This window comes from Podarcis gaigeae (assembly GCF_964106915.1).
Source record: "Podarcis gaigeae genome assembly, chromosome: 4".
Lineage (NCBI taxonomy): Eukaryota > Metazoa > Chordata > Lepidosauria > Squamata > Lacertidae > Podarcis > Podarcis gaigeae.
Window position 1 is genome coordinate 105,380,402 of NC_139677.1, and position 25,496 is coordinate 105,405,897.

A 25,496-nucleotide genomic window follows, 5' to 3' on the forward strand; every position below is an offset into this window, starting at 1 on the left:
CCGTTAAATTCACAAAATGTTTATGAGTATGCATCCCCCTGCGTCCCCACAGAAAAAAAGCTTTATTATTACTCCAAAACAAAGTGGTGTCATGAGCCATCAAACCTCGGAAATACATTTTGTCCAGAAAGTTCCACAATTTTGGTCGCTAGTGTACACTGGAGGGCCGTACTAAGAGACCCTCTCCCAGTTTTTAATATGAGACAATAATGATTGTCTGCGTGCGCACATAGAAATTAATATAAATAAATAAACCCAGCCAGATGGGTGGTGGTGTAGTAAATAGTCAGGCCAGTCAAATGAATTAAAGTTAAATGAATTAAATTAGAAGAATGAAAGCAAGAAAGTTAAGTTTGCCGGCAGCAAGCAATGGCACGGAGGAATAAGTTCCGTAGTCCGGCCGTTCCCAACAGGGGAGGCTTCCCTTTATACGTTCTTGAATCAGGTTTTTATCCAGTCAAAAGTTACAGCATTAGACATACAGTGGTACCTCGGGTTAAGTACTTAATTCGTTCTGGAGGTCTGTTCTTAACCTGAAACCTGAAGCACCACTTTAGCTAATGGGGCCTCCTGCTGCCGCCGCACAATTTCTGTTCTCATTCCAAAGCAAAGTTCTTAACCTGAGGTAGTATTTCTGGGGTAGCGGAGTCTGTAACCTGAAGCGTATGTAACCCGAGGTACCACTGCAGATACATTAAGTTCTGCCTAGAGACAGGGCCTGAGGAGTTGGCCCTGACCCTTCCCTGTCCTTCCTTGGCAATCCTTATCAGCCTGTCTCTGGACAGTGGGTGTCTGAGTGTATGTACTCCGGATATGGGCCTGGCCTAGATCAACCCAATGGCTGCCTTGCTTCACATTTTAACTCCCCAAACGCCTTCCCTGAGCACGTTGCCACAGTGGTGGTGGAGGTGGTTATATTTTGCCGTTTCTTCGGCTGCCCTTTGCTCACAGCCTCCAAGGAATGAGTTCCTCCGTTGGCTTCCATGGGAAAGCCCAGCCAACATGTCAACCCAGCAGCCCCTTCTCATGTTGTCGTCTTTATGCTTACTGACCTGGGAGTCAAGCCCTGCTGAAGGCAGCTTACTCCCGAGTAGGAAAAACAGACTGGCCGGCCCCTCGCTCGGGCAACTGGGATTACAGTGCGTGTGCCCACAGAGAGGGCTCCAGGTTTGCCACTTTGCCATTTCGTCAGCTCTCACAAACTCTTGACCAGGAGGCTAGCGGCTGCCAGAACCTCCATTGCTCCAAAATAGAAAATCTTATTTGTTGTGACGTGGGGTTTGTGATTTCAGCTCTCTTGACATAATATGCTGGAGACAGTTCTCTAGTAACACTTCTTTATTAAAGCAAACAAGACTGAGACTTGAGGAGGGGAGAGCTACATTTATAGGGACAGGGAACAAGCTAGAAAGGATACATTTTGGAGGGAACAATATCAGGCAATCACAGTCCTGCCTTTTGGAGGAAACCAATAAGACAGAGGATCCAAATACAGCAGCTTAAATGAACCAATAGTAGCTGTACCCTCTGGAACCAAAAGGCAGTCACTTTACCCTAATGCAAATACAGACAATAATAATACAGATATAAAATCCTTTGACTCAATACACAACACCCCTCCCCCCCTAGTGAGCACTACAGACGTAATCTCTCAGGTACTGTGGGGTCCTACAACTTCTACTTGATCTCCTGACAACAGGTGTTGCCGGTTCTGGATTGGGTGTCACCTGTGGTAGGGGGGCTGCTATAGGGGTTTCGTCAGGAACAGATGGAGTCCCAGACATCTCAGGGTCCCCTACCTGTACCTCGTCATCCTGAGGACTAGCAGACCCTGGTTCATTTGCTGAAGCCCCTGGTGATTGCACCTCTGGGCCATTTTCACTCTGGTCTTGCAGCTCTGCGTCGTTAGCCAGGGATGAATTATCAGACGCCTCCCGGCTGAGTGCCCGGCGCCTCAGCTGATCTATATGTCTCTTCCAAACTTGCCCATTTTCCAAGGTCACATAATAGGACACAGGTCCATTAGCCCGGGTGACCACACCAGCCACCCACCGCGAACCTCATGAATAGTTCCTCACCCAGACCAGATCTTCAGGGGCGAAATACCTTGTTGTGTCAGTCTCAGCCTGGGGGTTTGCTCTTGAATTACGGTTTGGCATTTTATCCGGGTGGACATAATCCAGCACCGTTACCAATCTTCTACCCAAGAGCAGCTCAGCTGGCGACTTGCCCGTTGCAGTACACGGCGTCGCATGCTGCAAAAATAACATTCGCACGATGCGAGCTGACCAGTTACCCTCCATTAAGCGCGCAATGGATTCTTTGGCTGTTCTTACCATGCGCTCCGCCTGCCCATTGGAGGATGGGTGAAAGGGCGCGGATGTGACCCTTCTTATGAAGTTATCAGCCAAGAATGCCCTGAATTCTTGGGATACAAAAGCTGCCCCATTGTCTGATACAATGGTCTCAGGTAACCCGTGGGTTGCAAACAGCTGCCTCAACACCTTGATTACGGCAGCTGATGCCATGCTAGGGACCATTGCCACTTCTAACCATTTGGAATATGCATCAACGATAACCAAAAAGACCTTCCCCTGGAATGGCCCAGCAAAATCTAAGTGCAGCCGGCTCCAGGGAGATCTGGACTGCTCCCACCAGTGAACTGGTGCTCTGGCCACTTCTGGCCGCACCTCTTGGCATGCCTTGCATGTTCGTACCCATTGTTCTATGTTCTGGTCCATTCCAGGCCACCACACATAACATCGGGCTAGCGACTTCATCCTGACCATTCCCGGGTGTCCCATGTGAAGCGTCTCAAGAACCCTGTTTCTCAATGGTGCTGGGATGATCACCCTATCTCCCCACAGGAGACAACCCTTATGCATGGATACCTCGTGCTGCCTTGTCGCATAAGGCCTGAATTTGTCTTCATGCGGACCACCTGGCCACCCCCTCCCCACCCAAGTGAGCACACGGGAGAGAACAGCATCTTTCCTCGTTTTCTCAGCTATATCAGTAGCCGTTACAGGAGCCCCCGGAAGTGTTTCCAGCATCATTATGTGCTCCGCTGGAGCAGGATCCTCATTGCTCCCGCCAGGAAGGGGCAATCGACTCAGCGCATCAGCGTGGCACAACCGTTTCCCCGGCACATGGGTCAAGGTGTACTGGAACCCGTTCAGGAATATAGACCAGCGCAACATTCTGGGGGAGAGAATTTGTGGCATTTGTTTGTTCGGGTTGAACAACCCCAACAGTGGTTTGTGGTCCGTTTCAATGGAGAAATGACGACCGTACACATAATCATGGAACTTTTTGATTCCTGCCACAATTGCAAGCGCCTCTTTGTCAATTTGAGCATAGTTGCGCTCCGTGGGAGACAACGTACGGGAATAGAGATGGGCTTTTCCGACCCATCCTAACCCTATGACTCAGCACCGCCCCCAGGCCGTATTGAGAGGCATCACATGCCAGGACCAGCGGCTTCGATTCATCATAATGAGCAAGGACGCTCTTGCTACTCAGTATTCCTCGCAAGGAGTCAAAAGCCTTCTGCTGCTCCTGCCCCCATCGCCACACATTCTTTTTCTGCAACAGTCTATGTAATGGTTCAGCTACCGAAGCTTTCTGGGGTAAGAACGAATGATAAAAGTTAATAAGTCCCAGGAATGACTGCAACTCCGTCTTGTTCTGTGGTCGTGGTGCCTCGATGATGGCCTTAACCTTAGCATCTGTGGGGTGGATGCCTGATGCATCAATTTTAAACCCCAAGAATTCCACAGTTGGCAACCCAAAACTGCATTTTTCCTTTTTTAGTTGCAACCCCACTTCCTTGAACTTGAGCAACACTGCACGGACACGCGCAACCAGTTCCTGTGGGTCTTTTCCAGCAATCAAAACGTCATCAAAAAATGGGAAGACCCCCGGCAGACCTCTTAACAGGCGTTCCATGAGCCCTTGAAAAATCCCTGGGGCCACACAAACTCCAAATTGTAATCTGTTAACTCTGAACGCCCCTTTATGTGTGACAATAGTCTGTGCTTCCGCTGATTGTGGGGTTACTGGCAGCTGTTGGTAAGCTTGTGCCAGGTCAAGTTTGGCGAACACCTTGCCCCCAGCCAGTTTAGCCAACAGATGTGATACGACTGGAATGGGGTATGAGTTTCCCCTGAGTGCCTTATTGATAGTACATTTGTAATCAGCACAGATCCTGACTTCCCCATTTGCTTTAAGGGGCGTGACGATTGGAGTCTCCCACTTAGCGGAGTCCACGGGTGAGAGAACTCCCTGCTTGACCAATTTATCCAGCTCTGCTTCGATCTTGGGTTGCAGTGCAAATGGCACTCGCCTTGGTTTGAGTCGGATTGGGGCCACCCCAGGGTCCAATTCGAAGTCAACTGGGGGCCCTTTATAACAACCCAGTTTTCCATTAAAGAGACCAGCAAATTCTTTGCATAATGCCTTGCTCATCTCAGGGCAGGTTTGGATTGAATTAAGCCCTGATATACTCAGTCCCAGGGTGTAGGAATGAAAATCACGGGAGACGAGTAGTAGGTGTCATGTGAGAGGCGTCTGCCGGGGAAGCCCCGGGAACTCTCTTTTATTGAATATTACAAACATTGCCACAGGTGTGGTTGTGGCTGATTGGTTGATACAAACACAAAGAAACTCATTGCCTATTGGTTAATGCAAATGCAAGGCGGGAATTACATGTGAGGGGTGGGAATTACATGTGAACATTAATCACCGGTAGATTAAAGGCTGGGAAACGAGGTTGGGACTAAACAAGCATGAAACCTCCTAATTAAAACCAGTCAGTGCCCAGGAGACTGGGGCGACTGCCCTTCGCAATCACCAGTTTGAGTACCGCCTGTTTGTCCCGGAACTGTACTCTCACGGCACACATTCCCATGACATGGATGCGGCCCGCTGAGTATGACTGCAAAGTTGCCGGGAAGGGCTCCAGAGGGGGCAACTTACCCCTGGGGAAGAATGTCCTCGCGGTCTGGTCTGACACCATAGTGAATCCAGATCCGGAGTCCACCTCCATGTCGCACAGCTGACCCTCAATCTTCACCTTGACGTGTGCCTTGCCTTGCGCTGGAAACTGCACGACCCTCCCGTTGATCTCCATTACGTAGTGGCAGTCCTGTGGAACATGGGTTGCTGTGGGCGGTCTGCGATGCTCCAGTCCAGGTGCTCCTGTCGCTCCCAATGCCGCCGATCTACAGACCCTGGCGATTTGACCTGTCTTCCCGCACGTCCAGCACATAGCATCCCGGAAACGACAACTCTTCCGCTCATGGTTTCCGCCACAACCAGGGCACCTGCCTCGGTGATCTTTGTGCACTGTGCAGGCCTGACGCACTGACTCGACCCCACGGACTGGGCTCTGGCTCGGAGTAGCCTCTAGCTCGTCCATGGCATGCGCAACTTCTATCTGTGGCTTAGGGGCCCTGCGACTGGCATCAAGCTCCTCTCTTTCATAATTCTCCGTGGCGGTGGCCTCCTTCAAGGCGGAAGCAAGGGTAACCTCTTCTTTAGCCACGATGCGTCTTCTGGCTTTCTTGCTGCTCAGACCACCGACAAACCGATCCAGGAGAGTCTCTTCCAGATCTTGGAAGTCGCAGTGCTGAGCGAGCTTCCGCAGTTCAGCTAGAAATGCAGATACAGACTCCCCAGCACGCTGCTGCCTCTTATGAAACTCCATCCGCCGGGCCATCTTGGTCTCAGTAGGCGCTAAATGGCTTGTTAGGCAGGCAAGAATATCTTTGAGAGATGTCTCACTTAGCTTCGCTGGAGCAAGCAATGCCTTGGCCAGCTTGAAGGTCTCAGGCCCACAGTAGCTCAGGAATGTGGCCCTTCTTTTGCTGGCATTGGTGATCCCTTGAGCCACTGCAAAGAACTCGAAGCGTTCGACGTAGTCTTCCCATGTGTGGGGCTCTGATGGCTGGAAGGGCTCCAATACCCTTGGACTCTCCATTGTCCTGTGGGCAGGGTCGTCTTCTCAGCTGGCCAGTGAGTCTTGTTCTTAGCTACAATCCGGACTCTGAGGCAGGACTGCGTTTAACCGCTCCTCAGCATTCCGGATCCCATCCTCGTCGCCAATTGTTGTGACGTGGGGTTTGTGATTTCAGCTCTCTTGACATAATATGCTGGAGACAGTTCTCTAGTAACATTTCTTTATTAAAGCAACAAGACTGAGACTTGAGGAGGGGAGAGCTACATTTATAGGGACAGGGAACAAGCTAGAAAGGATACATTTTGGAGGGAACAATATCAGGCAATCACAGTCCTGCCTTTTGGAGGCAACCAATAAGACAGAGGATCCAAATACAGCAGCTTAAATGAACCAATAGTAGCTGTACCCTCTGGAACCAAAGGCAGTTACTTTCCCCTAATGCAAATACAGACAAGAATAATACAGATATAAAATCCTTTGACTCAATACACAACATTATTTATTTCAGTTATTCCGTTTATATCCCACCTTTTTCTCCCCAAGGTCACCACAGGGAGCTTCATGGCTGGATGGGAATTCGAACCCTGGTCCCCCCGGTCATAGAGTCCAACACCCAAACCTCTACCCAGCACCGAAAACCTTACATGATTTCCAGATTTCACTTTGGTATAGAAATATGTGGATTTCAGCATTAGCTGAAAAAATAAATTATAAATTACTTGCTGCCAAAGGCTCGGATGACCCTGTACAAGTCCCATGATGTCTGGTGGGATTTTATCTTTTATCTTACCAGCTGCACTGGCTCCTGGTTGAGTACAGAGTCAGGTTTAAGGTGCTGGTTCTGACCTTTAAAGCCCTTCGCGGCCTCAGACCCTCGTACCAACGGGACTGCCTCTCCTGGTATGCCCCATGGAGGACCTTATGGTCCATAAATAACAACATTTTGGAGGTCTCGGGCCTCAAGGACGTTAGGTTGGCCTCAACCAGGGCCAGGGCCTTTTCAGCACTGGCCCCGAACAGGTGGAACGCTCTGTCACGGGAGACCAGGGCCCTGCGGGATTTGACATCTTTCCGCAGGGCCTGCAAGAGGGAGTTGTTCCACCTGGCCTTTGATCTGGACTCAGTCTGATCCTCCTCTTTCTTTTTTTGATGGAACCCCTTATATGGGATCCTGCATATAAATTTTCCCACGGGCCCATATAGGACCAGCATGGATAGCTGACCCTGGTGAATATTTGATGTTTCATCCCCTTCTGGTCTTGATTTGTGAGTCGCCAGTAAAATAAGGCTGCATTTTAAGCTGTATTTTAAGTTACATTTTAATCAATTGGTTCTTTGCTTTTTTAAAACTGTATTTTATATTTGGTGTTAGCCACCCTGAGCCCGTTCTTGGCCGGGGAGGGCGGGGTATGAATAAAAATCTTCTTCTTCTTTGCAACAAATAAACACACAGAGAACTCCCTCTCTGCAGTGCAATCTGAAATTTGGGTTTCCTGAAGGTCCTAAGGACTTGGCCAACCTAATATTAAGTAAATAAGGTAAGCCAAAGGTTCTCTCCATATGAACCATCCTCTAATCTCTGCTTCTCAATTTGTACTGTATTATTTTATGTAGTGTGGCTTGCCATTGTTTTACAGATTATAGTTTATTGTATTATTTACTGTAACTCTCGAGTGGACTTCTGTTTAAACTTTTATATGTTGATATTATTATTTTATACTATTCTAATAATTGTTGAATGTTACTTTTTGATGTCAGTTGCTTATTTTTAAGTTTTATTATCTCATTTTTGTATTGAATTAGATTGTTATAAGATGTACATTTTTTGTTTCTTCAGCTTGCAAACCGCCTTGAGTATTGTAAGGTAGAAAGACGGTATACAAATAAAAAATGATGATGATGAACATTGTGGGACTTTGAGCTGCTTCCGGATCCAGCCGAGACTCAGGCAGACTCAGTGGCTGGAAGCGCCTTTGAGCAACTGCAGATGGTTCCACATTCCAGGACCGGGGGAGCCTGGCCTCACGCCTTCGCTTCTTCAAGGCTGGATGACCACAGTGCCCTCCTTGTGGGGCATCCCTTGCACTTGGTCTAGAAGCTTCAGCCGGTGCAGAATGCTGCAGCACAATTGCTGTCAAAGCGAGGCCTTCTCGGCATATGACCCTTTGGCTCAGAGGGCTTCACTGGTTGCCCATTGGCTACCAGGACCAGTTCAAGGCCTTTCCATTCTCATAGGGAACAGTTTACCCATGAGATCCCCTCCTTACCTCACAGGCAGACACTTGACCGCTTCAACTACAGGTGCCACGCAAGACCTCAATTGTTTAGTATGGCAGCACAGACCCTTTGGAACTCCCTGCCTCTTGAGATCAAGCAGGCACCTCCCTCCCACCTTTTTGGGGAACCTGCTAAAAACATGCTTGTGCAGCTGCTTAGAAAATTGAGGTGAATATCAGCATTTTAACTTAGTTTAATTGTAGTTACTGAAACTGGGACGCAGGTGGCGCTGTGGGTTAAAGCCTCAGCGCCTAGGACTTGCCGATCGAAAGGTCGGCGGTTCGAATCCCCGCGGCGGGGTGCGCTCCCGCTGCTCGGTCCCAGCGCCTGCCAACCTAGCAGTTCAAAAGCACCTCCGGGTGCAAGTAGGGACCGCTTACTGGCGGGAAGGTAAACGGCGTTTCCGTGTGCGGCTCTGGCTCGCCAGATGCAGCTTTGTCACGCTGGCCACGTGACCCGGAAGTGTCTCCGGACAGCGCTGGCCCCTGGCCTCTTGAGTGAGATGGGTGCACAACCCCAGAGTCTGTCAAGACTGGCCCGTACGGGCAGGGGTCCCTTTACCTTTTACCTAGCTACTGAAAACCAGACTTTTTCAATTTATTCAGATATACGTAGGAGATTGGCTTCTCTCTCCTCAATATTTAGCTATCGCAAACTCAGCAACGGTAACATAGTTGAATGCTGCGAAGTGGACCGTGAAGCCTCTTGCCTGATGTCAAGTGACAGGGAGTTCCAAAGTACACTTGCTGCCACACCAAAAGATCAATCTTTAAAGTTGGAGGTTCCTACAGGGCAGGGCTGGCAGGTTGCACAGTCAGTGGCCCAGTATTAGTGCTTTCTAAACCAAAGTATATCATTTCCTCTTCCAGAAATGCTTAATTGTGAATTCAAAGGACACTGAAGTCTTTACAGACAGAGATGACAAAAAGACAGAGGGGGGTTTGCCCTGCCGGACTTAAGACTTTACTATGAATCAGCAGCTTTCTGCTGGTTGAAAGATTGGCTACTTCTTGAGAACACTGATATTTTGGATTTGGAAGGGTTTGACAATAGATTTGGTTGGCATGCATATATATGGTATGACAAGGTAAAAATGCATAAAGGATTTAAAAACCATATTGTCAGGAAGGCACTATACAATGTTTGGATCCGATATAAGGATTTGTTGGAAAATAAAACCCCTAGGTGGCTGTCACCAATGGAAGCTAAGGAGGTGAAAAAATTAAATATGAAATCTAAATGGCCAAGATATGGCGAAATTTTAGAGCAAGAGAGTGGAAAAATTAAATTACAGAGCTTTGAGAAATTGAAGTCGAAAGTAAGAGATTGGCTTCATTACCATCAAATAATGGAGGTGTTTAAACAAGACAGGAAAGTTGACTTCCAGATGGAGAGATCAAAACTAGAAACAGAACTGTTAGAACCCAATACTAATAACTTGTCAAGAATGTATAACTTGCTGTTGAAGTGGAATACACTAGATGAGACAGTAAAATCAGTTATGATTAAGTGGGCACAAGATATTGGTCATGACATTATGTTTGCTGACTGGGAACAGTTATGGACCACCGGTATAAAATTCACGGCATCTAATGCCTTAAGAGAAAATATTATGAAAATGATTTATAGGTGGTACATGACACCAGTCAAGCTTGCAAAAATCTATCATCTGCCCAATAACAAATGCTGGAAATGTAATGAGACTGAAGGTACTTTCTACCACCTTTGGTGGACCTGCCCGAGGATTAAGGCTTTCTGGGAAATGATTTATAATGAAATTAAGAAGGTACTTAAGTGTACTTTTCATAAGAAACCAGAGGCATTCCTCCTGGGCATGGTCGGCCAATTGGTGCCAAGGAAGGATAGGACGTTTTTTATGTATGCTACCACAGCAGCAAGGATTCTCTTAGCGAAGTATTGGAAGACACAAGAACTACCCACGCTGGAAGAATGGCAGACGAAGGTGATTGACTATATGGGACTGGCAGAATCCGTGACCAAGAGAATGAGACGGTGGAAGAAGATTGGAAGAAATTTAAAGTATATCTCAAGAACTGTTGTAAAATTCATGAGTGTTAAAATGTCAAGGGAAAGGAAAATATAGAATTACAGCTGGAACTCAATAAGTATGAGAAAAAATATATAATAAGAAGATGGTATTAATGGATTGGGGTGATGCAGGGATGCAGAAAAGGGGAGGTAAGGGGAAGTCGGGGAAACAAGGTTTATGAAAAAGAGGTTTTGAAATTATACATGTTTATATGTCTTTTGTTTGTTTATGTGTGTGTATTGTTTTGTTTTTAATTTGTGTTGAAAATCAATGAAAATTAATTTAAAAAAAACAACAACAGACAGAGATGACAAGACAGCTTTCCAGATTAGTTAGCTGGGAGTGAGACAGTTGGCAGAGTGGCACTGGGCTTGCTAAGATGCCAGCTACTACAGGAATTGCTTTCTTGAGCCTTTTTAGCACTGCAATACCATTTCTTAAAAAGTCAAAAAGGTTGATTTTTAAGTCATGGCAGAGTGTGAGCAAATACTCCACATCTGCCAAGCTTTCAGGAGCAGGACTAAGGGGTAAAATGAAGCCCCCCAGATCCCCAAAGGTTGAGGGAAAGGGTCTATCTCCCTTCTTCCTTTTCATCATCAGTTCTTTCCACCTAAGAAATGGGAAGAAAGCAGCTGCTCATGCTAAGTGCAGCGTTTGTTGGGGTGGAGATTAATTAGCTGACAATGGTATGATTTGTCAGGAATACATATTGTTTGTTCTTATGTGTAAGTGAAGTCACATTTGAAACAATGCAGAACCAGTCAAAGGGAATTTCCTAGGAAGTCTTTTATTCAGTCTCACCTGCAATCATGTGTGCTGAACACACAGAAACACATAGATAATGTGAAATAACTGGCAGTAGCAGACTCCAAATAACACGCAACACATGCAAGCAGATTAACGGAAGAGGACACTTGATTTCCCCACCATTTTTAAAAACATTGTTTTTATTTATCTTCATGGTACAGAAGATAACTTTTCAGAAAGCAATAGTTACAACAGTAAACAACAAATAACATGTCCTGATGAAATTGCAGACTTTCATCTTGAAATGTGTTAATGTTTCATTTGATTATTTTAAGAGATCATGCCATATTTTCTCACGAGTGATGGGTGGATTCCTGCAACAGTCTTGACAATATATGTATTCGATAAACATTTGCCACGTGTTATAAAAGGAATATGGCATGTGTAGCCCAAGCTTCTTGATTTCCCCAGGCCAACAAAATTTAAGGTACTGAAATTGTGATGTCCAGAATTGAACAGAGTATTCTGGGTGGGGCCTGACCAAGGCAGAAGAAAGTGGTACTATTCCTGCCCTTGATCTGATTCTGACTTCTGCCACATTGTCCTGGGCTCACCATTTGGTGTCGTCTGCAAATGTGATGAGCATTCCCTCAGTTCCTTCATCCAAGTCATTTATAAAGACGTTGAACAACAACAGGCCCAGGACAGAACCCTGCAGCACCCCTCTTGTCACTTTGCCCCAGGATGATGAGGAACCATGAAGGAGTCCTCTTTGGGTTTGGTCAGTCAAATCCACCTAACAGTTACCAAGTTCAGCCTCATTTTACCAGCTTCCTCACATAAATATCACAGAGGACTTTGTCAAAAGCCTTACTGAAATCAAGATGAACTATTACCACAGCAAACCCCTGAGAAACAGTCTGTAACTCCATCCAAAAAAAGAAAAAGAAAAAAGAGAGATTTCTCTGGCTTGACTCGTTTTTGACAAAGCCGTGTTTTCAACCTATCTGTTTATGTTGTGAAACACCGTGAAATCTTAAGATGACGGGTACATGAATTTTAAAATGATAATAATAAGGATATTGACAAGCTGGAACATGTGCAGATGAAGGCGACCAAGATGGTGTTATTATATTTATTTCATTTTTATAGTGCCCTATAGCAGCGGTGCCAACTTGAATAAAATATAGGAGGGGTTTAGCAAGCCCCACCTCCGTTAAACAGTCACAGGATGCGGTGCAAGCATGCCATTTGAATGGCTGTTCCTATGAACTGGGGGGTGGCCCTCTCACATATCTTATTGGGGGGCAAAGACACCTGAGACTCTAAGAGTTGGCTCTCATTCCCTACACTCACAGGTCTCAGGATGGTTACAACATACACAATGAAAACACAAAACACACAGCCCAAAACCTGTAACCCCCACCTCCCCACCACATTGTAAAAGGGCATTAGATGTCAATCAGCCAAAGGCCTAAGTCATGTGTTTTTCTCTAGCGCTGAAAGCTGTAAAATGAAGGGTTTTCCACTCTTCGTATGAATTCTTTGATGAGAAGAGAGATGAGAGCTCTGATTGAAGCTTTTTCCACATTCCACACACTGATAGGGTTTCTCCCTTGTATGAATTCTTTGGTGGGAACTGAGACCGGCGCTCTGATTGAAGCTTTTTCCACATTCTCCACACTGATAGGGCTTCTCCCCTGTATGAATTCTTTGATGGGAAGTGAGATTGTGGCTGTGAGTGAAGCTCTTTCCACATTCCACACACTGGTAGGGTTTCTCCCCTGTATGAATTATTTGATGGGCAGAAAGAAGCGAGCTCCTACTGAAGCTCTTTCCACATTCCACACACTGACAGGGTTTCTCCCCTGTATGAATTCTTTGATGGGCAGAAAGATGTGAGCTCCTCCTGAAGCTCTTTCCACATTCCACACACTGATAGGGCTTCTCCCCTGTATGAATTCTTTGATGGGAAGTGAAATTCGAGTTATTATTGAAGCTCTTTCCACATTCCACACACTGATATGGTTTTTCCCCTGTATGAATTCTTTGATGGGAAGTGAGATGGTGGTTGAAACTGAAGCTCTTTCCACATTCCACACACTGATAGGGTTTCTCCCCTGTATGAATTCTCTGATGGGAAGTGAGATGGTGGTTGAAACTGAAGCTCTTTCCACATTCCACACACTGATAGGGTTTCTCCCCTGTATGAATTCTTTGATGGGAAGTGAGAGAGGAGGTCTGACTGAATCTCTTTCCACATTCCACGCACTGATAGGGTTTCTCCCCTATATGAATTCTTTGATGGTAAGTGAGAGAGGAGCTCTTCCTGAAGCTCTTTCCACATTCCATGCACTGATAGGGTTTCTTCCTAATGAGATTTCTTTGATGGGAAGTGGAATAGGAATTATTTCCACTTTCAAGATATTTGTACAGCTTCTCCATTGTGGGGATTTTGTCATGGTCACCGTTGTTCTTGATTTCCACTCCATCACTATCTGCAATGAAGAGTAATGGATTAGCGCCTCAGGGAGAAATTAAGGAAGAATACTTGTTAACTCTGGTAATAGAGGAATAACACAAGTGGGTTAGATGGGTGGTTTTCTGAAGGGCTGGGTGCATTAATTAACGGGGATCAACTGACATCCTTCAGGGAACCTGTGATTCGATAAGCTACTTCAACTTCCCTAACAACTCTGAAGTTGAGTTAAAATGGCCTGTGGAGTTCAGACCAGGCTGATCCTTGTTTAGAAGCTGCAATATTGTAATCCCAGGTGTCTTAAGGGGACGCTGTTGAGTTCTGTGGAAATATATGAGGTTCATCAAAGAGAGCTGTTTTGAATTTAAAAACAGATATTATGATTCAAAAGGGATCCTTACCAAGAGTGGCCATGATCCCACGATTCTCCTCCATGACATCCTTATGCAGAGCTCTCTGGTCAGGATCCAGCAACTCCCACTCCTCATCTGTGAAATGAACAGCAACATCTTCAAAGCACACTGGACCCTAAAAGAAAAATGGAAATGTCCTCCTATGAGACAACAATATTGTTCACCACGACGTCTTGATCTACAACATTGTTCCGCCCCTTGAACTCTGTCCCCACAAGGCAGCTTCCCCTGACCTGATCTGGATCCACAGCCACTGCTTCTTTTCTGTCCCCAAGGAAAGATGGATGAAGAGGTCTTGCGGGCATCATTCTGTCACCTGCCAGAGGAAAAAGGTAAGGGGGACGCCCAGAGTGTCTGCTTCTCTCACAGGTGAATCAGTGAATCTAAACTATCTCCCGCAACAAAAGATGAAAAGAACCCACAGATGAGTTGGAAAATGAACAGAATGAGACTAAACAGAGAAACACCACCTTCCTCCTTACCCATTGGCCTCTCTCTGGTGTTCAACGGAGGCCTCTCTGCCTCACAGGAATCCAGGTCCATTTCTGCAAAGAGATCCCTTCCCTGAGAAAGAAACAAGGATTCAAAACAGAGAATGATGAGAAGGAATATAAAATGAATGCCATGGCCAAAAACCTGAAGGGTGTTAGAGCTCATTCCATGGATGCCTTGCAGGAAAAAAAGGGCCATCAGCAGACCATTAAGGGATGTTTTCTGACCTGTTTGGAGCCCCTTGGGAGTATCCAGAGGAAAGTCTCTCTCACCTGCTTTCTCTCCTCTGCCTGACTCAGGAGGAAACCTTCGGCCAGGGCCACCGCCTGGGAACTGGTCTCCGCTCGACAGTCCCTCACCCAGCTCTCCATCTCCGGTGGAAGGACAGCCAGGAACTGCTCCAAGATCACCAGGTCCAGCATCTCAGCTTTCGTGTGCCTTTCTGGCTTCAGCCACTGATGGTCAAGGTGGTAGTAAAGGTAAAGGTAAAGGTACCCCTGCCCGTACGGGCCAGTCTTGACAGACTCTGGGGTTGTGCGCCCATCTCACTCAAGAGGCCAGGGGCCAGCGCTGTCCGGAGACACTTCCGGGTCACGTGGCCAGCGTGACATCGCTGCTCTGGCGAGCCAGAGCCGCACACGGAAACGCCGTTTACCTTCCCGCTGGTAAGCGGTCCCTATTTATCTACTTGCATCCGGAGGTGCTTTCGAACTGCTAGGTTGGCAGGCGCTGGGACCGAGCAGCGGGAGCGCACCCCGCCGCAGGGATTCGAACCGCCAACCTTTTGATCGGCAAGTCCTAGGTGCTGAGGCTAGTCGGCTGCAAACCTCTCGGGGTCCTTTGGCCTCCTGGCAGCAGAACTGCCTCAACTGCTGGCTCTGCCCCTCTGAGCGGAGGGTGTCCTCCTCACCCAGGATCTTCTGCACAGAGTCTTCCCAGAATCCCCCACTGCTCCCAGTTTGGATGGCATGGCCTCTTCCTGCTCCAGGGCCAGCTGAGTCTTGCTCACCCATCTGTGCTCTCAGGAAGCCTCTGAGAGATTGGAAGGAACCTTTTGGTCTTCTGCCAAGTTCTGTCTGTCTTAAGGAGAGGCACTAGCAAATCCTACAAAGCAAATACGTTGTTCAGTTACAAAAGTTGTCTAATATCAGGAGAAGAAAAAGGTTCCCTGAGCAACCATGAGCTATCTTTATTTATTTATTTATTTATTTATTTAAATTTCTATAACACTTTATATTTTAAAGAAATTCTCAAAAAGGTTTACAGCATATTAAATCTATGGGGATGATTAGGGAGGCAGGAGAGGATTATTTATTATTTAATGATATCCTTCCTAACTTGCGCTAGCAAGTTCCATATTCTAGCAGAGTTCCATACATCCCCCTTTTTTAGATTACGCAGCGATCAGCTTGTTGCTGACTCATCTGAGTCTTACTATTAAAAATTCCTTCCTGGTAAAATCCCTTCCAATCCCTCTTAAATGAATAAGCACAATGATCTGACTCACATTAATATAAAAGTTGTTTACTCACAGATTCGTTCACGTTCACAGACATATCCCTGAAGGCAGGCTTAGGTTACATAACAACTAAAACTATTCCATAAAGAAGTTAGTCCCAAATGACTGCCACTAAGGAGTCACTTTTCCAAACACACAGCAACATACAAAATGGAGACGGCACACTGATCAGAACATGGAGGCCGTGTGCTCCTCCATGCTAGTACAACAGACTGCACCCTCTTCAAGTCACATGTACTGGAAGTCTGTCCCTGCTCTGGAGGAAACAGGAACATAGCAGTCAAGCGTCCCTTATTTGGCGGGGCAGTCCCTTATTCCAGCACCATGTCCCGCTATTGTCCCTTAATGATGATGTCTCTTAAATAAGCTACTGGGGCCCTTTCCATGTCCAGCTTGCTTTGTCAACAACAAATTGTTGCTGGGTTTTTTGTGTTGAATATATGCTATATGGTAATTTATGGACCTAATAGGTATCTAAAGCCATTTGCATGAACCAAAATATCAAAATATGTATTTTATAAAAGTAATTGTTGATCCCTTATTTTGGCTGCTGGTCCCTTATTTTCAAATCTGTAAGTTGACAGCTATGAACAGGAACTCTTCTCCTGAGTGGTAGAAAACATCCCCTAATGTGTTCACTGTAGGAATGTTGTACTTGACTGCAGTTTCACATCCCACAAAATCAATAAAATAAAAAACCATTGGAAGAAACTCAATTATATAGTCCATAGTCAAAGCAACATAGCAGAAAACAAATATTCTCTTAAAGATATCAAAATAAAACATTACAAAGGAGGTCAACTACAGAATAGATATTTAACACAGTAAGGCTGGGTGAGTCTGGGCCTCACCCCCTAGGCCAGGTGAAAAGGGCCTTTCTAAAAAGGGGAATCATAGAATCATAGAGTTGGAAGAGACCACAAGGGCCACGGAGTCCAACCCCCTGCCAAGCAGGAAACACCATCAGAGCACTCCTGACATATGGTTGTCAAGCCTCTGCTTAAAGACCTCCAAAGAAGGAGACTCCACCACACTCCTTGGCAGCAAAGAAGAAAGAGGAGGAGGAGAAAGAGGAGGAGGAGGAGGAAGAGGAGGAGGAGGAATAGGAGGAGGAGGAATAGGAGGGAGCAGCCTCTAGCTCTCCTAGAAGAAAGATTGCAATGTAAAATGTGGAGGCAACGGAGGGGATTTCTGGGAGATGAATCAGCCTGGTTGCTCCTGCCTTCCAGTCAATGCATGAAGTCAGAACTGACTGACAAGGGAGTCATTTGTATCTTTGGAATAATGGATGCTTGGCTCTAGTGGGGGTCCTCAGGAGTTGCTCCCCCCCACCCCCACTCCCCTGCTTCTGTCTCCTTTTCTTGCACTTGGACTCTCTGCTGTTTTCCAGACAGACTCCTGGGGTGGGGTCCCTTTTTCTTTGCTCTGAGGGCCAGGAATGTATCTGGCCAACCCCCTGAGGGCCAAGTGGGCGGGGCCAAAGACATCTCCCTTGAAATTTGGGAGTGTAATTTAGAATTATTATTCAGTTAGATAGCTTAACACACACACAGCTACTGATGCCAAGGTCCCTGGAGGCTCAGTGAGTAGCAGCGCCCATTTCCGGCTGCTTTGCCATCAGCAATCCCTTTGGGAGAGAGAGGATGTGGTCCTGGGATGCCCTGCTCTGGGTGCGAGGGGATGGCTGCAGTGGCCTCCGTGGGGAGCTGCCCTGGGAGACACTGGGAAACTGGTCCCCAATGCAGCAGCCAGACTATGGGCTGGGATCCCTCTCTTTATCCCTCGCCTTACCCTCCACCTTACCTTCCTCCCTCCCTGTGGGGTGTTGTTTTTGTGCAATGAGGCTGAGCGATGTCACACAGAGTTAAAGTCCCAGGGACTCCTTTGTTTAAAGAAGGGAGATCTTTTCTGAAGGGGGGGGCGGGAGGGCCAAATGAGTTTGGGATCCTCTGATCTCCAGGAAGGAGAGCGTGGCAGACCTGGCCCCTCCCTGGCAGGACCCTCTCCTCCCTGACTTGGGGTCCCCCCCCTGCAGGAGCAGATCTGGCCCCCCAGGCCTCCTCCCCTGCTGCAGCCCTGCCCCCCCTCTCCCCATTGTACCCTCTGGGGGGGGGAGAGAGAGGAGACTCACCAGACCCCGGGAGAGACACCGAAGCAGGAAAGGACTGGGGAGGGAGGGGCCTTGGCTCTGGAGGACCTGCCCCCCTTGCTTCCTGGCCTCTCTAGGAAGGTAGCTCACTTCCCTTTAACCCTTGCCAAGCCGAGCCCTCCCTCGCTCAGCTCCCCCCCCCCCCATTGCAGACTCCCGGAGCCAGGGCAGAACCTCAGATTTCTATTATTATTTTTTTATTTTTTCTTGATGCAGGGGGGCAGTCTGGCTACGCCAATGGCCAGAGGTGCTTGGAGGGGGGGGAGGTTTTGGCTCTTTGTTGGGCTCTGAGCATCTCCCTCCCTTGGCCAAAAAGTGGAGGAGCAGCTTGCAGGGAAAAGGGCTTTGCAGGAGGGAAGAACCCTCATCCTAGAATTCAGGAGTGGAGAGAGAGGAGGGGATCCCAGGGTCATCTAGTCCAACCCCCAGCAATGCAGGAATCTCAGCTCAAGCATCCAGGGCAGATGGCCTCTGATCTCTGCCTAGAAACCTAGAAAGGATAGGAATCTGATTATTTGGAGTATTGAAGGGAAGACTGGGGGCCACTGGGAAAATACAGGCTAAGCTCCCTTAGCCTCACCTGGGATAGAGGTGTTCACATGAGAAAAGATCTTGATGGCCCATCTGACAACCTGGTCCTGGGTCCATGGACAGAGTTTGCCATGGTGATGAGTGTACACAAAATAATAATAATAACAATAATAATACTACCACCATTGACCATGGTGTCCTCTGTCTGAGTTAGGGGTGGGTGACGCCACTTGGCAGTGCTTCTGGTCCTTTGTGGATGAGCATCTCCACAGGGTGATTGTTATGTACTGAGTTGAACAGGATCCAAACTGCAGCAGTATGATTGGTCCTAGAACAATGCAGCAGTATGATTGGTCAGCAGGAGCCACCCAATCCAGCTCCAGATGGAAGTGAATCCACAACCTGATTGGCCTACAGGAGAATTCCGGAATTAGCCAATCACGTGCAGCCCATTGTGTAAATAATGTATATAAAGCAGATACTTTGGGGAAAACATTCATTCCTCCTCACCACTATGAGCTGAATAAAGAGCATGAAATCCACACTGGACTCCGAGTATATTTCAGGGATGCTTCGGAAGTGCTCTTTGACCCATGGAGCCTTCAAGGTGGGGTTCCTTGGGGTTTGATTTTATTCCCTAAGAAACATGAAACCACTAGGTGGGGTTATCCAGAGATTTGAGGTACGTTGTCAGCAACTTGCTGGTGACACTCAGTTCTCCTTCTCCTTGACATCTGCAGGTGAGGCAGTCAGTGCTCTGGAGCAGAGTGTATAGAGTGCATAGTACTACTTTATTGATTACCATGAAATAGAAATAACAAGACAGGGGAACCTGTGACCGTACACCCATATACAGCCCACGTCTTCAGCGCCTGCGTGGGCTGGGTGTCAGGAGACCTTCTTAGACTTTCCGATCACAGCAGCACAGCATTCCGCTGGAACAGGTCCTGGGGCAGTGGACTCACATTTGCTAGTGTGAGCACTTCAAAAGCAGCAGAGAAACGGAAACCATACTGTGGAGGTTTCGTTGCATAACTAATTTTATTTCTACTGATTTAACAAATAAAAGAACATAACAAACATGCACGCGAGAGTCAGCTCTCTCATACTGCCACCTAGTCTCTAGACATATCAAAGAAAAACAGCACAATGCTAGGGACGGAAGTCTGGAGGAGTGGTTTCCGCCCCTTCCTTTCTCTAAGACAGAAAGTAAAGCAAACGTGATCTTTGCAATGGGAGGGATGAAAATACTGACAACATGCACTCAGTCTCACACACACATTCATGCTTCCAAACTCACCACTCTCTCTACGAAATTGATCAGGTTCAGAAAGAGTTTTGGGGGACCAGAAGCGGAATCCCACTGCGTCTGGCACACACCTCAAATTGGAGATCCTCGCCTTATATACCGTATTTTTCGCTCTATTACACGCACCCGACCATAACACGCACATAGTTTTTAGAGGAGGAAAACAATAAAAAAAAAATTCTAAACAAAACAGTGGATGTATGATTTTTGTGGTTCATGATGTGGCCACAAACATGTGATCTGACGGTGAGTTTGGGGTAGCCCAATGCAAAAATCCTGAGGATCCATGTGGATCTGTGCTTTGTAACCACGTTTTAAGTGGGGAGGGAAGGAAAAGCACTCAAGGGACAAGGAGCACGCGTGGGGTGGGTGGAGAAGGATGCTGTTAATAATGCAGAAGAGGGGTATAAGAGAAGAAGGCTCCTCTCCTCTCCCGCTTTGCTGCTTTAAAGCAAGCAGGCTCTCTGTCCCTCTCTCCTCCCCACTCAGCGGCTCTTCTCCCGCTTTGCTGTTTCAAAGCGAGCCACGGAGGAGGGAAGCATTCGCTCCGTAACACGCACAGACATTTCCCCTTACTTTCTAGGAGGAAAAAAATGCGTGTTATGGAGCGAAAACTACGGTACTTTCTTGGCATGTTCTTGGCATATCACAACTCTTACTGTTCGAAACTGATGTTGTATAGCCGGTCTTTATGCCTCCTTGCATGTACTGTTCCCAACATACTGCTTTGGCCAGAACATGCACATTCCATTAGCTCTTTGATCAACGCAGTTCACTGATCAACTGCATCCATTTTGTGGTGTTCTTCAGCCATCTTAGGCCCATACAAACCATGCCATTCATTACATATTCCCCCTCCTGATGTGTAAATTTATTTATACTTCACTTTAATATCAATATGCAAATATTCTAAGACAGAATTCAATTGTTTCTGCAGATTGTTTAAGCGTTTAAGCAAAATGCATATCCAAATACACTGAATAATATCAACAGAATAATCACAATAGGGTGTTTCAATAGATGTAAGAAAGCAGACGTCTTTGGAGAATAGCCTTTAAATATATCCCACCAATGATATTCAGTAAGGCTAGATTCTTCATTAGCAATTCATTGAAATTCTCCATTTTCATATTGTATTTTTACAAATGCCTTTTTTGTATTCTAAGCATGTGGTTCCAAGTGTTTTCGTATTTGATCATTATGAAAAAACAATGCCATTAACTTCTGATAGTCTGGTGCTATAGAAATATCAAAACTGGATAGGTTTAATGGCAAATACACAGAATCCTTAATCGTTTCCGACACAATATTTCCAGTTCTCAAATTTTGCACATAGGTTATGTAGATTTCCCAACATCACTACAGGTTACATTTGCATCCCTGATGTTTATCAATTCCAGTGAGAGTTCCATCTGACCACAATTCAGGGTCCACAGTAGTAACACGTAAGCATCCAATCCCAGTATCTTGAATAAAAGTATCATTACTCATCTTTTGTAATTGACAGATTCCATCACTAACATCAAACACACAAGGTTCACTTTGTCCAAAATGTGGTGGGCAGACATATCCTTTCCCCCATTTTTCACACCTAGAGATTTCAGTCATAACATTATCCTTATGATTCAAAACATTAGAACATAACACCTTATGAGAAAGAAAATAAGGAACCCAAAATCTATCATTAACAATCATAGGTAAAGGCGTAACATCGCACATCATAGATATTGTGGTATTCTACTATGTTCAAGTGATGATAATTCTACTTTCCATACATCATTAATAATCAGGTAATCAGTTAATCTAAACCACTCAGAATAATCCGTATGTAAAATACTTTCAAGATTTCCTATTTGCACAAACATATGACCATGATTCCTCTGTGGAATTATACCAGAAGTGTCTCATACACCCCAGGTAGTGTGGTTGCTGACCTTGAGCCAGACATCCTGGAGAGTGAAGTCAAATGGGCCTTAGAAAGCACTGCAAATAACAAGGCCAGTGGAAATGGTGATATCAATCAATCAATCCTTTATTAGGCATAGCAAACCACACATTATAAATCAAACACCGTATACAGATTGTGAAAAATATAAATTCAGCATAACAATTTGCATAAATAAACAGTATAAGACTACCACATCATCGACCATTCAAGAACCACTAAATCTCTCTATAATGGCCCAGTCTTTCCACATGAACAGCACTCAGAAATTTAGCCACTATTAAAGTGATTTGATCATTCCTGTCTGAGAGCAGGTCCTGAAGCATTGGCAGCATAGAACCGAGCCTGTTAGATTGTAAGGCCTCTAACAATTGTCTTCTGGCATAAATGCCAAAATCACAAGAAAAGAAGATATGCTCCAATGTATCAGGTTCCTGCCTACTACATTTGCAGAGACGCTCTGCTTCTGGGAGAGCTAAATATCTTCTTCTTACATATTAAAACATATTAAATCTGGCTAGCATAAACAGTCTACACAGTTCATGATTCTTCAGATTTGTTATGTAACCCTCTTGAAAATCTCTACACAATGGGAGATTTAAATAGAGAGGAGAGCAAGTGCTGTGCTTTGCAACCTCAAGAGTGGAGAGAACACTTTTTCCTGTCAAAATTATTCCTGATAATTTCTCAAGTATCTTTGGGGTCAGAATTTTCAACGTCAATTAGATGAAGCCCTATTTGTAAATTACATTATCACTTAAAAGGTCGTAAAGGAGTGAGTTAGGAGATAGGGCTCTATAATGCAGGAAGATCCAATATTTCAAGGTTCTCAACCATACTCTTACTGATAAAGGAAGTATTCCCAACTCACAACATAGGAAGTGATGATATTTCAGCTGAACTATTTGAAATTTTAAAAGATGATGCTGTTAAGGTGCTACACTCAATATGCCAGCAAGTTTGGAAAACTCAGCAGTGGCCAGAGGATTGGAGAAGATCAGTCTACATCCCAATCCCAAAGAAGGGCAGTGCCAAAGAATGCTCCAACTACCGCACAATTGCACTCATTTCACCCGCTAGCAAGGTTATGCTTAAAATTCTACAAGGTAGGCTCAAGCAGTATGTGGATCGAGAACTCCCAGAAGTGCAAGCTGGATTTAGAAGAGGCAGAGGAACCAGAGACCAAATTGCAAACATGCGCTGGATTATGGAGAAAGCTAGAGAGTTCCAGAAAGACATCTACTTCTGCTTCATTGACTATGCAAAAGCATTTGACAGTGTCGACCACAGCAAACTATGGCAAGTTCTGAAAGAAATGGGAGTGCCTGATCACCTCATCTGTCTCCTGAGAAATCTCTATGTGGGCCAAGAAGCTACAGTTAGAACTGGATATGGAACAACTGATTGGTTCAAAATTGGGGAAGGAGAACGGCAAGGCTGTATATTGTCTCCCTGCTTATTTAACTTATATGCAGAATTCATCATGCGAAAGACTGGGCTGGATGAATCCCAAGCCGGAATTAAGATTGCCGGAAGAAATATCAACAACCTCAGATATGCAGATGACACAACTTTGATGGCAGAAAGTGAGGAGGAATTAAAGAACCTTTTAATGAGTAGGAAAGAGGAGAGTGAAAAATATGGTCTGAAGCTCAACATCCAAAAAACTAAGATCATGGCCACTGGTCCCATCCCCTCATTGCAAATAGAAGGGGAAGAAATGGAGGCAGTGAGAGATTTTACTTTCTTGGGTTCCATGATCACTGCAGATGGTGACAGCAGTCACAAAATTAAAAGACGCCTGCTTCTTGGGAGAAAAGCAATGACAGACCTAGACAGCATGTTAAAAAGCAGAGACATCACCTTGCCAACAAAGGTCCGCATAGTTAAAGCTATGGTTTTCCCAGTAGTGACGTATGGAAGTGAGAGCTGGACCACAAAGAAGGCTGATCGCCGAAGAATGGATGCTTTTGAATTATGGTGCTGGAGGAGACTCTTGAGAGTCCCATGGACTGCAAGAAGATCAAATCTATCCATTCTTAAGGAAATCAGCCCTGAGTGCTCACTGGAAGGACAAATCATGAAGCTGAGGCTCCAATACTTTGGCGACCTCATGAGAAAAGAAGACTCCCTGGAAAAGCCCCTGATGTTGGGAAAGATGGAGGGCACAAGGAGAAGGGGACGACAGAGGACGAGATGGTTGGACGGTGTTGTCGAAGCTACCAGCATGAGTTTGACCAAACTGCAGGAGGCAGTGGAAGACAGGAGTGCCTGGCGTGCTCTGATCCATGGGGTCAAGAAGAGTCAGACATGACTAAAGGACTAAACAACAACAATTAGCATTATTACCTAATAATGCAATCTTTATAATAGAGAGAGCCAGTGTGGTGTAGTGGTTAAGAGCGGTGGACTCGTAATCTGGGGAACCGGTTTCGCTTCCCCGCTCCTCCACATGCAGCTGCTGGGTGACCTTGGGCCAGTCACACTTCTCTGAAGTCTCACAGCCCCACTCACCTCACAGAGTGTTTGTTGTGGGGGAGGGAGGGAAAGGAGAATGTTAGCCGCTTTGAGACTCCTTGAGGTAGTGATAAAGCGGGGTATCAAGTCCAAACTCTTCTGATAACCATTTTTTGCAAAGTAATACAAGAGATAGCTGTAGAAATTTCTTTTAACGAATCATTATGCACACACAGCAAAGCATATAGGGTCTTATTTAAATGATCAAACTGTTCCAGGCTTAAAGAAGCAGCAATAGCATGAAATCGGTATCCTTTTCAAAATCGTTTCAGGAACCTTGTGCTTCTTGTTTCTCACACACAGAGAAGCTTCGAGAACCCTCTTGATTTCACTGGAATAGGAAAGATCTTTCCACCTCAGATCAATACTTTCTGTACCAAGAAATGCAAACTGACAAGTCTGACTCTATAGATATCCCCCTGGCTCTATAGATATTCTCCTCAAAGAGGAACAGAGCCAGTTCTCCCTCCATCCAACCCTCTCTCCCATCTCAAATCCAGCCCTCTCCAACTCTCTCCCCTTTATTTTCCTGCCCAAAGTCCTGGCTCCATCCCCTTCCCTCTGGCTGGCGGTCAAGGTAGCCAATCAGAGAGGCTCTGGCTCTCTGGTGGAATTCTCAGGCACTGCATCCCCAGACTCTGCTGTCCATCAAATTATATTGGTGCATGTGGTTCTTCCTGCCTAAGTGCAAAGCTTTACTTTTCTCCCTACTGAAATTCATTTTGTGAGCTTGGGCCCGGTTCTCCAACCCGTTAAGGTCGTTTTGAATCCCAATTCGGTCTTTTGTGGCATTAGCTGCTTCTCCCAGTTTGGTTCACCATAAAATTTCATCAGCATCCCCTGAATTCCCCCACCCAATTTTTTTTTATAAAGAAGTTGAGCAACAACGGGTCCAGGACAGAATCATGTGGCATCTCACTTGTCACTTCATCCCAAGATGACGAAGAACCATTACTGAAATCTTCGGATGAAGGGCAAAACATAACTTTTATAAATAATAAAAAGGATATCAACAAGTTGAAACATATACAGAGGATGGCAACCAAGAATCTATTGATTTATTGATTGGTTGAATTTGTAAGCCACCCTATTCCCACAGGTCTCAGAGG

The 25,496-nt window shown here is 45.9% G+C and overlaps 1 protein-coding gene across 3 annotated transcripts in view; it reads right to left on the bottom strand.

Moving 5' to 3' along the window:
• Nucleotides 1–25,496, bottom strand: part of LOC310843300 (uncharacterized protein) — a gene marked incomplete at its 5' end in the record, with an annotated part of 210,852 nt that overhangs the window by 41,330 nt on the left and 144,026 nt on the right. Inside the window, one exon of one of the 3 annotated variants that reach the window (XM_083736400.1) lies at nt 14,159–14,317. The exons of the other annotated variants lie outside the window; for them this stretch is intronic. Within the exon in view, the coding sequence (XP_083592526.1) occupies nt 14,159–14,233 (75 nt within the window). The remainder of the gene's footprint in view (nt 1–14,158; nt 14,318–25,496) is intronic. 3 annotated transcript variants of the gene reach the window in all.